The 15,322-nt window shown below is 47.6% G+C and overlaps 1 protein-coding gene across 2 annotated transcripts in view; it reads left to right on the top strand.

The window, feature by feature from the left end:
- The window catches only part of LOC144116335 (parafibromin-like), a 198,262-nt gene that overhangs the window by 132,736 nt on the left and 50,204 nt on the right, over nt 1-15,322 (top strand). For both annotated transcript variants that reach the window (XM_077651082.1, XM_077651081.1), the window contains exons 13-14: nt 5,238-5,329; nt 6,065-6,206. In XM_077651082.1, coding sequence (XP_077507208.1) covers nt 5,238-5,329; nt 6,065-6,206 — 234 coding nt within the window. The remainder of the gene's footprint in view (nt 1-5,237; nt 5,330-6,064; nt 6,207-15,322) is intronic.

Raw genomic sequence — 15,322 nt, forward strand, 5'->3', positions numbered from 1 at the left:
TGAGCTCTCCTTGCGGAGTTCACTTTCACATTTAGCACGGAATGTGCCTGGGGGATTACTGTTTCTGAGAACAGCTTAGAAGCCCGCACCTGCACGTGGTTGAGAGCTGCATCCTCGGAGGCAAAGGATTTTCCTTATCGTTGCTTCTTCCAGTCAACACGCAGTAAAAGGCTGATACGAAGAAAAACTCTTTCCAAGTGTGAGTTAAGTGGTTAACTTGGAGGCCATCTCCATTACTTAGCTGCAGTATTTTATAATTTGATGCATTTTGTGCCCAACAGCCAGAATAAGCCAGCAACTCACGACGTGGCTAAAGCCATGCCTATGGTTTCCACTGTGCATGCGCACTAGTTACCAGGCGCCCGAGAGAGGTGCTGCGTGGAGCGCCGGCTGCCTGGAGCCGTGTTCAAACTAGAAGTGGACAACCGTGTACGTGTGCTTGCGTGATGATCTGTGCTAGGAAATTTTTTTCTTTAATATGTCATATGCGAGGTGATGAATGCGTATAGTACAACCTTTGCCCGTAAAGTTTCGAGATTGATTTATTTTCTTCTCTAGAAATGATTCCCCAAAACAAATGTTGGTGCGTGCGTGTTGTGCCATCTTTTCGGGCTCACCTGAGCTATTTATGTTAATTGTTGTGGCAGCCGCTTGATGGCACTACATGTAGAAAATACATTGTCACTAGTCATCTGCGCATTCTACTGTGAGCGAATGTGGAGAGATGGAAGTCCACCTCGGAACAGCGTGTCAACATAAAATTCGCTGTGAAGCTTGGCAAGACAGCCACATAGACGTATGAGCTCTTTCGCGGCGCTTACCGTTACGAGACATTATCACTTGTGCGAGTTTTCTAGTGGCACAAGAGGTTCGTTTCGGAGAGGACGTCTGTGGAAGACGACACAAGGCAGGGGCGCCCTTCAACCTCACGGAATGAAAACGTGGCTTGGATCAGGGAAATCGTACAGCAAGACAGCACCCTTACAGTCCGCATGCTATCAGATGCTATTGACATTAGTAAGAGAACATGCCACCAAATTTTGCATGAGAACTTGGGGAAACGAAAGCTGAATGCCAGACTTGCCTCCCACTCCCTCGCACAGGACCAGAAGGACACGCGGGTATCAGTGAGCGCTGATTTGCTCTCCGAGGCAGAGAAGGATGCTGCATTCGTCGACAGCATCATTGCTAAAGACGAAACATGGGTGTTTTCAATACAATCCTCAAACAAAGAGGCAGAGTGCCAAATGGTGGTCCACAAGCTCTTCGGCGTCGAGGAAGGTGCGGCGACAGGAGACCAAAACAAAGACGATGCTGATAGTTTTTTTCGATGCCAGAGGTGTCATACACCACGAGTTCGTCCCAGTAGGGCAGACGTAATCAGGAGTTTTATATCCGCGTGCTCCAACACATGCGTGATGCACTGCGACGCCGTTGCCCTGACTTATGGGCATCTGGACAATGGAGCCTTCTCCATGATAACGCAAGTCCGCACACTGCTCTCAGCGTGACAAAATTTCTCGCCAAGCACAGCATTACTGTACTTCCCCATCCGCCATACTCGCCTGACCTCTCCCCATGCGATTTTTTCCGGTTTCCTCGTGTGAAGAGAGCCCTAAAAGGTCGCGCTAGATGGGGAGCATGGAGGCCATTCAAGACGTCACGACAAAGGAGCTCCCTGCCAAAAGAAACGTTTTCCAACTGTTTCCAAGACCTCAAGAATCATTGGAAGCTGTGTATAGACTGCAAGGGAGACTTTCGAAGGGGTGCTGAACAAATTATTTCAATGTTACGCATTTTTTTTAATGGACGCAGTCTCGGACAAAGGTTGTACTTCTCAGATATCTTAAGCATTTGCGGCAGAAGGCCCGAGCATCAAGCTATACGGCAGTCGGCGATGATCGATTCAGCACCCGCCTCTGCCGCTGTGAAAACTGTATGGCTACATATGCCCGCACAGGTAGATGCGTTAAGCAGTGTGCTCGTGAAGGTTTTTAATAATGGGCACGTTTCAATTATTCAGGCATTTATTCAGGCATTTATTCAGGCATTTCCCACTGCGCAGAAAGCAAGGAAGACTATGCTCCCTTATCGCGCTCAGCTAACACCTCACCGCACATGCTCACCATGTGCATGTATGTGCACTTTTGAGTGCGTACTCAGCACTGGAATCTGCGGCCATTGTCAAGAAAGGCCTTAAACACCATATTAATGTCAACTGGGCACATGGAATTAAGAGCTGAAATATTTTGTGAATCTGAACTATGCAATTGTAATATGAAGCTAGCATTTGTGCTTTCCAGATGGTGAGATGCCGAAATATGATCACACACACGTGCAAAATGAACAAACAGCGAGAACTGTCGCAAAAGGCGTCATTGCAGGGGACACCTCTCCGTTCTCAGAATTCTTTTTTGCACACACAAAGACGATGCAATAATACAAAGACAGGATGGAGCGCAACTTTCAACTGTTTTATTCAGAAAACAAACATGACCTTTATACCCAAAAAAAGGAAGGGATTATCTTAGATACCACGTGCAGGCCAAAAAACTTGAAAAAGCACAAAGTTAGGGCACAGTTGACTCGCCTCTTATTTAATTTATATAGAAAGGCAAAATCTTTGTAATACAATGTCACAGATGGCGTACTGACACATGAACTGCCACCTTTCCTAATATGGTAGGTGTGGTGTTCTCAGGTATAGCTCTTTCCGTGTTGCGTGTTGGCAACCTGTTGAACTCATTCTGTGCATATAACATTGTGTGCCCCCCTGGCAGAGGGTTATAAGGTGCTTGCCTCAAATAAACGCTCTCTTTGGTTTTGTTCGCCGTTATTGGAGGTTGGGCTCCCTGCCCGGTGTCTTCTCTTATTTTCGCGCCCTTTTCCTTCGGGCCGCGATACAACAGTAGGCTTCAGCCAGTTCCCGCTGAAGCCTACCATATTACCTACCTCTCCGTTGTCTGCTAGTTGCCAGAGCCAGCCCGAGCGCTGCCAGCACAAAATCGTCCTGGTGAGTCTGGCTGCCCGCGGGCAGCCCGAAACCACCCAGCGAGAGAAAAACAAATGCGCTCTAGGAAACGCCACTGAAAGTGCATGAAGCAGCCTGGCTCCATGTTCTGGCATTGTGCGGGCAGCTCGTGGGAAGCCAGGGGTGGATAATGACCGTGACTAGACTCAAAGCACTTTCGGTGTGGCTTTGATGCGAAGCACACTAGGCCTAATGGCACTGGGCAAGTGACGCGCTACTACGGTGCCCCAGCCTACTGGCAGCACGTTCCTTGAAACTTGCCACTAGCATGGGTGCACCCCATTTTAGTTTTTTTGCGCAGCATAACGTTTTTTTTGTTTGTGGTACGAACGCCGAGCGCTCAAGACGGGTTAGCAATGGTGCTGTACTGCACGCACGCACGTCCACGGTTCCAGATGGCGTTCGGTGCGTGGAACGATGCGTGTGTGGTTGTACCGAGTGTCACAGACAGTTATTGTCCATCAACTCCCAGCGTAACGTACCACATGTGCAAAGTTATGCACGCATGAAGTAATTCTTTTGGCTGACTTCTTTTTTTTTTTCGAAATACCGGCTGCCATGTTGTGGTGCGGCCCTTACACGAGGGCAGCCCTTATACGAGTTTGTACAGTAATGTTCTGTGTAGAAAACACTCAGATTGATAAAGCTATTTGGACAATGTCACTGCATGAACCATTCCTTAGTGGTGGTTCAACAGCGCACAAACACACACAGACCAAGTAGGAGACGAGACACACAAACCAGCGCACACAAACCAGCGCTGGTTTGTGTGTCTCGTCTCCTACTTGGTCTGTGTGTGTTTGCGCTGTTGAACCACCACTATGCATCACCAACTAGCCCAATCTGCAGTTCTTCTACTGAACCATTCCTTTGGCCAACAGTTAAGAGCTACTCTTGGCTCCTGCCATGTTTTGTTATCAGGCCAGGCTCTCTGCAAGTTTGGTATAGCAATGAACCATGTAAAGATTTATAATGCCAAAACTACTGAAGATATATGAGTGCAAATTTGTATTTATTCATTTAGTGCACTTTCCAATAAGTGTGCCAAATTTCATTGCTTTTATGCCAAGAAATACAAAATTTCACCTCTGAAAGCGTCCCCCATTAACACAAGTGTTAAATCAGTATGGAAACTTGCACAGCATTTCTTGAAGGCTTGCCACAGGCTGAATGCGCGTTTTATGCCATACAGTAGCAAGCTAAATACAAAACCTCATCTTCCTGGCATTCCTGCATCTCTCCATGGTGGATGAAATGCAGCACCGTTTGCTTTCCCTCTAGGTAATCCTGAGAAACTCTGTGACAGCACCACACTAGTTGCCATCATTACGCAATGCATGCACCGTTGTGCACAGGTCCCATGGCACCATCCATCAGCATGGCTGGTAACCAGCTCTGATTTGTTCGCTGCTTTCAGCGCTAGTCTCTAGTCTCCAGCTATGTGCGCTGGTGAGATGCGTACATCAAAACGTGGTCTAGTTTGGCTCAGTAGGCTTTCTGGCCCATGTTGAGTCGTGGGCATATACACTTGTGCATTGTTCCACCTTTCAGTGAGGTTAGAACTGCTTAAGCTGAGAAATCTAGTCTGATAACAGGCGAGCTAGGGAGTGTCTTGTGGAAATAGATGTCCTTGCGAGTTTCACACCAGAGCAGAAGACTGCTGAACTGTCGATAATGCCATGATTATATGGCCACTCACGAAGGTGACAAGGCCAAGGGGGAAGGTGAGCGCTTAGCTGAGGCCGCAGGAAACCAGGCAATCGCTACTGCATGAGAAGCAGAAAAAGCTATTTCATGCTGACTTCTACTCTCGGTTACAGGAGAGGCAGTTCTTTTTAGGGCGTGTTCGGGAAATCTCCGCGCAATTTTCGTACCTCCTTTTTGAAACGTTCAAGAAAGATGTGCGCATATTACCCAAGTAAATATGGTAGTTGCTGTTGCCATGCTGCCACTGCTGTCCCTTGGAAAACATAACAGCAACAGGGTTTTGCCATATTTAAGGTTGAATTCAGTAGATTTGGAGTAATTAGGCATGATGCATCCCAAATGAGTATGTTAGGGCCATTTTTTCAGTGTTGAGGTGCAACTGGAATTGCTCCATGATTTTGGGAGTAGGTTTCCGTCCACTCACTCTTGTCAGAAGCCTGTGAGGTGGCCCCAGTGGCAGCAGCAAATGGCATTGCTCCTCCTCGGTTCTTCTTTCCAGGGAGCGGGTGGTAGCTGTGTTTGTGCAAGGCCCGGCATGGCAGTTCAAGGGTTGGCCCTGGGGAGGAAACCCCATTGAGATCTTCTCACGCAGTAAGTGCAAAGGATCGTCATTGTATGGATCACACAAGTGATGAGCCCACAAAAGTGGACACCCAGTGGTTGTAACATGCTTGCTCTGGAAGTCAGCAGCAGCTGCTTCTCCAGCGAAGAGGGAACCGTGGTCGGCAAGGGGAGAAGGGCTGTCTAGTGATTCCTTCCGAGGCAGAAATGCCTGAATGTATTATGTCAACAAGGCTGCTTCAGCTTGTTTGGCAGCTCGCTACCTTCCTCCGGTAGGCCCACTGACTTCTTCCTATGCAAGCAGATTCCTTTTTGATGTTAAATGCTTGCATTGCAATTTATGAAATTTATTGTTAGGTCTTTTTGTGTTACCTGGGTTCATTTCCTGTTATCTCAAGGGTTTTTTAGAGTGCAGCAACATCTCGATTGTCGTAAACTTATTTGCATGGCTCTTTGGAAATGCCATGGCCACTGTGGTGCGGGTCCTTATGACAATGCTCGCATTAAAGGGTTGCGCACAGAGCACTTTCAAATTACACGTAAACTTTGCCTCATGCTGTTGCGGCGCACTTGTTTGTGTAGAACACCCCGGAATGGATGGTTGGAGGTTGTCTGTGCCCATTTGAATTAAGATGCGAATGACATTTGGCCCAACTGCAGCAACAGCCAGGAGGGTAGTTAAAGGCGAGAAACATTTGGGTCACAGGTAGTGCAAAAGAGTGCAGTGGATGGGAGGCACTGATTCTTGTCACCCCTGTTCTGTAGTCAAGGCGTTCCACCTCAAGTGGGATGAGATCACATTGGACAGCAACGTGGCCAAGTGGGCTGTGCACGTGATTCAACTGAGCAAGCAGAAGCGTCACCTGGACAGGGCCAACCTGCTGAACTTCTGGGAAGTGCTTGACAGGTGAGGCCAGCTCCCACTGTCTGCATGTGGTGACTGCTGCATGGTTCTTCTGGAGCAACTGCAGAGTGGCCGCTTGTTGCCTCGTACTGCCGTTGGCACTGTGATTTTCAGTTTTAATAAATAGTTAGTGACTGCGTACAAGTGGCGGAAAAAAGAGGCAGCTCATTAGAGCTCATATGCATATGTCAAAAGAAGTCGTTGGCACAAATCGCTAAGGCAGTTGAAATAAATAAAGCGAAATTAGAATAAATGCTTTTCAGCTTGCATTCAGCAACGTTCATCTAGCAAGTCAAAGTGCACTTAAGTCACAGCCTTAAGGCCTTAACACGTGAAGCTTCACATGAAGCTCATTTTAAATATAAAAGTTGGCGGCAGCCTTTTCGGACACGATTCATTTTCAAGGCTTGTGTGGCGCCAATCGAGTCACGCCTGCGATACACATGATGTGTAACCGTGGCTGAAATTTTGGACATGTCACACCTGATTGCTGTTTCTCCAACCTCACACATCATGTCACCACACTGCCCATGCGTGACTGTGCATTCGTACGACTGCCAGGCATATTCCGTTATGGGAAAGTTGAAAGATGCCAGTGAAGGGGCTGCACACGTGCCGGAAACACCATGCTGCAAGCCGGCATACACTGATTTTTGGGGCGGTGTATAAGGCTGTTGACTGCTTTTTTGAGCAGCTTGTATAAATATTCAGCTGATTGGAATTTTTCAGCTGAAGTTGATTTTTCGGATGTTTCAGCAATCCCCAAGAAGTTAGAATAATAAGATGCCAATTGTGATGGTTGATTTCTTTCGTTGTCCCGATTATAATGGCATATTTGTAGCATTCTCGAACTGCGAAATATATTGTAAAAATATTTGAGATTTCCAAATATTATGGTTCACCTTGACACCTGAATCGAATACCACATATAATTCGCTTCAGTGTTCAAAATATTTGAATATTTTCACCACCCTATTGTTTAGGGCATCTGAAGGGTAGACATTTGGGCTTGTTGATGCACGATACGAAGTGTGCACTAAATTTTAGACTTTGGTTTGTGTCTAGGTGGTCATTGTTTGCATGCAGGAACCTTCAAGGGACTCTGAAGGGGAATATTTAGTCGAGCTTGATTGATAGATTTGAGACCTGAGATAACAAATACTATAGAACCTCATTAATTCGAAGCCTGTCAGACTGCACAAAGTATGCAAATTAAGTGGGTTCTTGGATTAACCGAAATAGCAAAATTAAAATATACAAGTGTGAAACATTGTTCAACCCAAAGGAATTGTGGAAGTGCGTCAAAAAGAACAAAAATACCAAGCAGGCTATTCCAGATGTTATTGACGGCACAAACTACAATGCTGATAAAAAGGCAAAAGCTGAAAGTTTTAATGCATTTTTTAATCTGCTTTCTCGCAACCTGCCACCGCAGTCGTCGCGTCGCAATGCGTTTCCAGCTTAACAAAAATGAATAAGGTATCATCTTCCGAATGTGGTATCGTGTCCTTACTGCAGAAGATTAATGTACATTCTGCCCCTGGTCCAGATGGCATATCAGATTTTGTCCTCTAGAACTGCGCCTTAGCTATTGCTCCATTTTTAGTACTACTCTTTGAAACCTCTCTTGAGCAAGAAGTTTTGCCCGCTGACTGGAAAAATGCAAGCATAATTCCGATTCATAAGAGCGGTGAGAAGAACGTAAGATGTAACTACAGACCTATTTCCTTAACAAGCGTAGTGTGTAAAACACTAGAGTATGTCATTTACACTAACCTAATTAATCACCTGCAGAGTAAAAACTTTTCACCAACGCAGCCCGGTTTTAGGGCTGGGTTTTCTTGTGATACGCAATTGATTGAATTTACTCATGATATTGCAGCCTCAATTAACTTAGGTACGCAGGTGGACTGTATATTTTTAGATTTTCAGAAGGCATCTGATTCCGTTTGTCATGCACTCCTCATACACAAAATATCCCTTCTTAATATACCGGCCAATCTCTTAGCATGGATTCAAGCATACCTGTCTGAAAGAAAACAGTGCGTGGTTCTGGACGGTGAGTGCTCATCGAGTGTGTCTGTATTTAGTAAAACGAGCTTTTGGGCAAGTTGGTTACTTTGCTTCCACATAACTGCAGCGTAAAAAATTACGAGCACAAAAAAGGGGAGAAACACATGTCGTATGTGTTTCTCCCCTTTTTTGTGCTCGTAATTTTTTACGCTGCAGTTATGTGGAAGTGTCTGTATTATCTGGTGTCCCACAGGAGTCAGTTTTGGGCCCTCTACTTTTCTTGATTTATATCAACGACCTTACTGACCGTACCACCAGCCGTGTTCGATTGTACGCGGATGATTGCTGTATCTACCGCAAAATTACCAGTGCGGCGGACTCTCAACATTTACAGACTGACATGGACTCCGTGTTCTTGTGGTGCCAGTCCTGGAAGATGTCCCTTAATTTATCCATATGCAATCTGGTAAGGTTTACAACTAAAAAACAACCAATGCTTTCCAATTATGTCATGGGTGGAACTTGCCTGTCGGTTGCAAGCGAATACAAATATTTGGGGGTTGTATTATCTGCCAATTTGTCATGGAATGCTTATATACATAACATAACTCTGAAAGCTAGTCGAATGTTAAATTTCCTCAGACGAAACTTTAATCAGGCACCAACTAAGCTAAAGGAAACATTGTTTCTGCCAAATGTACGTCCAATTCTTGAGTACGCTTGCAGTACTTGGGATCCGTCAACCCAGTGCAACATTGCAAAACTTGAATGCGTGCAGGCACGTGCTGCTCGCTTTTGTGTCAGGTAATTATGACTTTTCGAAAAGATCTCGCGATCTTTCCAAAAACCTGGGGTGGCCGCTGCTTGAAACCAGAAGAAAATACTTGCGCTTGTCGCTATTTTATAATATCTTTAACTCTAGAACAGGCATCGACAAAGATAGATATTTAAAGAAACCAACATATGTATCTGCACGAACGGACCATTCCCGAAAAGTGCGTGAATATGCTTGCCGGATAAAGTTATTTAAGAACAGCTTCTTCCCTAAGACAATACATGAGTGGAATGGTTTGCCAGGAGAAATTGTTTCCAGGACCCCTTCGTCTTTTATCCAGGATCTGAAAAATATTCTTTTTTAATGGGTTCTAGCATTGCTTTTAACTTCTCATGCCTGTTTTTCCACTTACCACGATACAGTGGGATCAAGTGACGCAAATATCAAGACAACTACATGTATACGTGTCGTTTTATTTTTCACTGCTTTTTTCCTGCCTTTCAAATTGCAGCTGAATTTGTATTATACAGTCGAACCCGGATATATCGAACCCGCATATTTCGAATTATTGGCTATATCGAACACACAGATTACCCCCTTGAAAATACTATGTAAAAGTATAGGACAATTGCGTAGTATATCGAATTCCATTTTCGTTGGACATTCGATATATCGAACGGCGCGCCGCGCTGCGCCCCTGGAAGGTGCGCTTTTCCAAAGACATTCGTGTCCGGTCCTCAGAGGTAAACTTTTCCGCAGAGTCAGTCAGCAGGCTCCTCCTCTGCGCATGCGTGGCCGTCGCCTAGCGACGGAGACGCAGAGCCTTTCCCCCGTTCTTGCGCCCCACCGGCGCGAGCTCTCTCGCTCCTCCTCTACCGCCGGCGTGTGCATTGGGCAAGGGCATTGGAGCTCATCGTAGAGAGTGCGCGGCATGGAGACGCGGCGACGTTTCCAAGCCACGCTTCCTGGGAAAAGGGAGAGAGAGAGAGTGAAGGGTCGGCACGGTCGCTCGTGGGCCAGGGGAGACGAGAGAGCCAGAGAGGGCTCAAAAAACGAACATAGCGCCTTCGACGGCATATTCCGCCGATCTTTTTCCCCGCTCTCTTCTTTCTTTTCCCTTTGTCGTTCCTTCGCAGCCCCGTTGACTGTCGCTCGAACAGGCTTCGCTCGGACTGCTCCATCTGCACATCGTGCGTGTTGTTGTGCGTACCTCTGTTTCAACGTGCCGTGTGTAGCGTGTGTGATTGCAGTCATCTGGTGAGCTATGGCATCCGCGGACATAAAAAAGAGGAAGAATCTGGACTTTGCAAGAAAGCTTGAAGTAATCCGGCGTGTCGAGAATGGAGAAAAGAAGTCCTCCGTGGCAGACACATTAGGCATTCCGCGGAGTACTTTAAGTACGTTGTTAAAGAACAAGCAGGACATCAAGCTTAAAGCAGGTGAGGAAAGTCGCTCGGGAGCGTGTCGTGTGCGCCCTGCTGCTTTTGACAAAGTGGAGAAGGCACTCTACACGTGGTTTCTTGAAATCCGAGCGAAAAATACTATTCCCGTGGATGGCCCGACCTTAATCGAAAAGGCCAAATGGTTTGCTACGGCTCTTGGCGAAGAGAACTTTTGCGGTGGCACTGGATGGCTGCAACGGTTTATAAACCGCCACGGCATTGTAGGAAAGGCCATTTCAGGCGAAAGTGGGGTCAGCAGCCAGGAGATGCAGCAGTGGCTTTCTGAGGAGTGGCCGAAGATCACTGAGAAGTTTTCGCCTGCAGAAATCTTTAATGCAGACGAAACTGGTCTCTTTTGGCAAATGTTGCTGAATAAGACACTCGCTCTTCGTGGAACCACATGCCACGGTGGTAAAATGAGCAAAGTGCGTGTGTCGGTGCTGCTTGCAGCCAACATGGACGGCTCGTGCAAGCTACGCCCATTCGTGATCGGGAAGAGCAAGTCACCGCGCTGCTTCAAGAACTGTAAACAGCTTCCCGTCCGCTACGGCTGTAATAGGAAGGCCTGGATGACACGTCAACTTTTTGTTGAATGGCTGCAGGCTTGGGACGCTGAGTTGGGCAAGTCGGGCCGCCGAGTTTGCCTTCTGGTAGACAACTGTTCGGCCCCTCAAACAACTTGCAAGCTGCAGCACATCGAATTGAAGTTTCTCCCGCCGAACACCACAGCAAGACTGCAGCCCCTCGACCAGGGTATCATAAAGGCATTCAAGGTAGGCTATCGGAAGCGACTTATTCAACGGCTCCTCATAAACCTCCGCATGGGAACCGATCTCAAGATTGACCTGCTTGGCGCGATCCAGATGATTACCGGCGCTTGGGGCGACGTGAAGCAGGCCACAGTAGCCAACTGTTTTGGCAAGGCAGGCCTTGAAGTGGCTAGAGATGAATGTCCGGAAGCTTTAGATGACGATGAGTGCTTGGAGGACGCGTTCCGCGACTTGTCCAATTTTTCCGGCACCGTCCCGCCCGAAGTTACTGTTGATGACTTCATTAACGCTGACAGCGAAGTTCAAGCGGTAGCCGACCTCGCTGATGAGGACATTGTGGCCGGAATAGCTGGCGTTCAAGACAGTGATTCCAGCGACAACGAGGGCAACTGTGTTTTCGAAGAAACGCGTCCGTGCACAGCCACTGAACTGGCGTCAGCGTTCAGCCTGATTCAGCGCTGTTGCGGCGAAATGGAAGGCACTGGGCTCTCGCACCTAGACAGTCTCGAGAAGATTGAAACTAGTGTTTTAGACTTCATTTCTCAGAGGAAAAAGCAGCCCAAAATTAGTGATCTTTTTTCCGTGAATTAAAGCGCTTTCATATTGTGTGCACATGCTATGTGATTCGCGGCTGTTCCAATTGGTAAGCCACAATTTTTTATGATCGCGAGTGCTTTTTTGGCCTATATCTGTATATCGAATTTTCGCTATATCGAACTATTTTCCGATCCCCGTCGAATTCGATATATCTGGGTTCGACTGTATATCATCTGTGCACTCATATCGTTTTTTCTTTTCCCCCCTACACTAATGCCCACAAGGGCGCTGTAGGTATGTAAATAAATAAAAAACCACGACCGCTATTGCACTCTATAAAGCTGTGGTTGACGTATAATGATTAACCCCTTGTACAGCAGGAGCTCGTTTGAAGTTGTCGTGTCACTACCAGTCGCCCGAAATTCGGTCACGCAGGCTTTGACATGCATCTCTTGATGTAACTCGTAGTGGTGTTCCAGCTGCCCCGTTTGCGCTAGTTTTATAACTTTGCATTTACCTATTTACCTGTCTGCTCCAGAGGTGGCAGATCAAGAAAAAATATGCCTTTGCTGCACCAAAGAAACCAGATGCTTGTGAAGACAAATAATTTTGGAGCAGTGGGCATTTTCAGCTGGGAACGTTCCAAAATGTTTTCATGGCTGCAACCCTGAGCATCAGTGGCCAGCGATGGAATGTAGCGGTCAGTAAACCCTACCACGTGAATGCAACCAACACACGCAACCAATGAAACCTAGGGCTTCAAGCCATTGTGACGGTGGCTGTGTATGCATCTGAAGTTTCTTGTGTATTCTGTATTCACTCCAATGTAACACACCCGCAACGGTGGATCGGTGGTTATGGTACTCGGCTGCTGACCCGAAAGACACAGGTTTGGTCCTAGTTGCAGCGGTTGCATTGCGATGGAGGCGAAGGCCTGTGTACTGTGCGATGTTGGTGCGCATTAAAAAAACCCAGGTCTTGGAAGTTACCGTAGAAACTTGTGTAAGGGCCGCACTTTTTTTTTTTCCAGATTCGCGGGCCGATTCCTCGTGCAGCGAAATCCCTGGGAGTAAAAGTTACCGTAGAAACTTGTGTAAGGGCCGCACTTTTTTTTTCCAGATTCGCGGGCCGATTCCTCGTGCAGCTAAATCCCTGGGAGTAATTTTGAATGCTTTTATGCTGTGAGATGTGGGGTTGAATAGGGGAGATAATACGTTCTCCCCACTTAATCGCAGCAGACAAAGTTAAAACCGCCAGACCCCACCCCGTGATCGCGTACGTTACCAAAAGCGCGCCGACCACGGCGGGTCTTGCTCTGAGGGAAGAAAGGAACGACACACTAGGTGACACAAACAAGGCATTTACAGTGCAGTCCACTTATAACGATATCGAGAAAGACGAAAAATATGATCGTTATAACCGATGATCGCTATACCTGGACTGGTTATAAAAAATTTAAAAAATAAAAAACGTGGAACATACCTTTGCAGCTCCGAACTTGAATTCGCTACTTGCTCTAAAGAATAGATGATGTAGAAAGTAGGCTGTGAAAAACAAACTTTATTTCTAGCGCCAGTAACCATGTCAAGGGTTAGGCGCGCCGAAATAGTCCGAAATCTGCACTTGCTTTTGCGGCAGCTTCAGCTTCACAACCACGGTGTGCATGGATTCCAGCTGCTGCGCGAACACTGGCGGCAATCCTTTCGCATGCATAAAATCAATTAAGGAGTCGATCGACGACAGTGCACTTTGCGTGGACATCGTGGTCGGGGTCAAGGTGCCACTGTCAATCTCGTCACTGTTGCTGCTGCCGTCGCCACTGTCGCACAACTTTGCCGTCTGTCGAGACAGCACATCTTCGGCGATCGCCTCGTCGGTGACCTCATCGCAGAACGAGGCAGCACTGTCTGCAGTCAAAAACTCCTCCATCGACGCACCACCTGTGTCACCAGTAGGAACGAGCTCCCAGAGCTCGGTTATGTCAGGGGCTTCCACCGTGTTGGTCTCAGTGGGTTGGGGAAGTTCGTCCTGACGCACAAAGCCCACCTTTTTGAAGCAGTTGTATATGGTTGACTGCTTTACTTCATACCATGCACCGTAAACGAAGCGCACGGCTTTCAAAAGGCTGATGTTCAGGTCAGGGGGCCCGTCTGCATGACCCGACGTGCCAGGAGCTGCGCGGTCAATGGCTAAAATTAGCCACTCCAGCATGCGCCGCCGATACAGGACTTTAAAGTTGACGATCACGCCGGCGTCCAACGGCTGAAGGCCTGTCGTAGTATTCGAAGGCAGAAACATCAATTCGACAGATGTTAGCTTCGGGTTAACGCTGTGTGCGCTACAGTTGTCAAGTAGCAACACTACTTTTCTTCCTTGGGCTTCAATTAAACTGTCGAACTCGAGCAGCCATTCTTCGAACAGGTCGCAAGTCATCCACGCCTTCTTGTTGCTGCGATAGCGGACCGGGATGTGCTGATTCTTAAAGCACGTTGGCTTCTTTGATAGCCCGATCATGAAAGGCTTGAGACGATGGCTCCCGTCCATGCTAACGCACAGCAACACGGTCACCCTAAGTTTCGAGTGCTTCCCGCCGGGGCATCGATCTCCTTTAAGAGCGTGAGTTTTCGACGGCAACATTTCAAAAAACAGAGCAGTTTCGTCGCAATTATATATTCCGCGTAGCGCTCCAGCACGCCGGGCAGCGTTGTCTGCAGCCACTGCTGCTTTGCCTCTGTGTCTAAAGACGCCGCTTCCCCTACCACGTTTTTGTAAACGATTCTGTGCCGCTCTTTAAAGCGCTGAATCCTGCCTCCCCCAGGCTCAAAATTTGGCCGTCCCAGAAGAAAAGCGAAGTTTTTCGCTTTGGTGGCAAGTATTGGCCCACTAATAGGCACATTATGCGCGCGGGTTGTGATGAACCACTGGTAAAGTGCCTCTTCAACATCGGCGTACAAAGGGTCTCTAACCCTTTTCCGCTGATCGGCATGGCCGCTGATAGCTCCTGCCTTCACAGTCGCGGTGCTTCCGGTTTTCAAGATGGTTGATATCGTCGACTGGGCGAGCTCATACTTCTTCATTCACGAGGGCGCTCACCTTGAAGCCGCGTCGAGAGTCCTGCAAAATATCCATCTTCGTGTCAAGCGACACAGCTTTACGCTTTGTCGGCACCATCTTTGAACTGGGTTGTACCGTTGGTTGCACGCTGCTTCGGTGGCGTCAGCCTGCTATCGCGAGATAGAGAGACTGGGTGCGGCACGGGCACCACCGCGCCGCTTTGCTTGTCGCTTTTTTTTTTCTTTCTCTCTCTTTCGGAGCGACTGTGACCGACGCGCATGAAGCAGCAAGCGCCATCTTGTGACGCGCTGCGCCTACTCAAGTACTCTCCGGTGCGCGGGCTGCGCGGGACGCGCAGCGTGGTAATGGCGGCAGATACGAACTTACGGAGGTAAACATCGCCTCGTCTCGACATCGTTCGTTTCAGGGAACTAAGCAGCGCAAATGTTACGATTATTTTGCACGGAAAAAGCCATCTGCACGGCAATATTTTGATCGTTATATCCGATATGCGGTGAATAACCTATC

This window comes from Amblyomma americanum, chromosome 1 (genome assembly GCF_052857255.1).
Source record: "Amblyomma americanum isolate KBUSLIRL-KWMA chromosome 1, ASM5285725v1, whole genome shotgun sequence".
Taxonomy (NCBI): domain Eukaryota; kingdom Metazoa; phylum Arthropoda; class Arachnida; order Ixodida; family Ixodidae; genus Amblyomma; species Amblyomma americanum.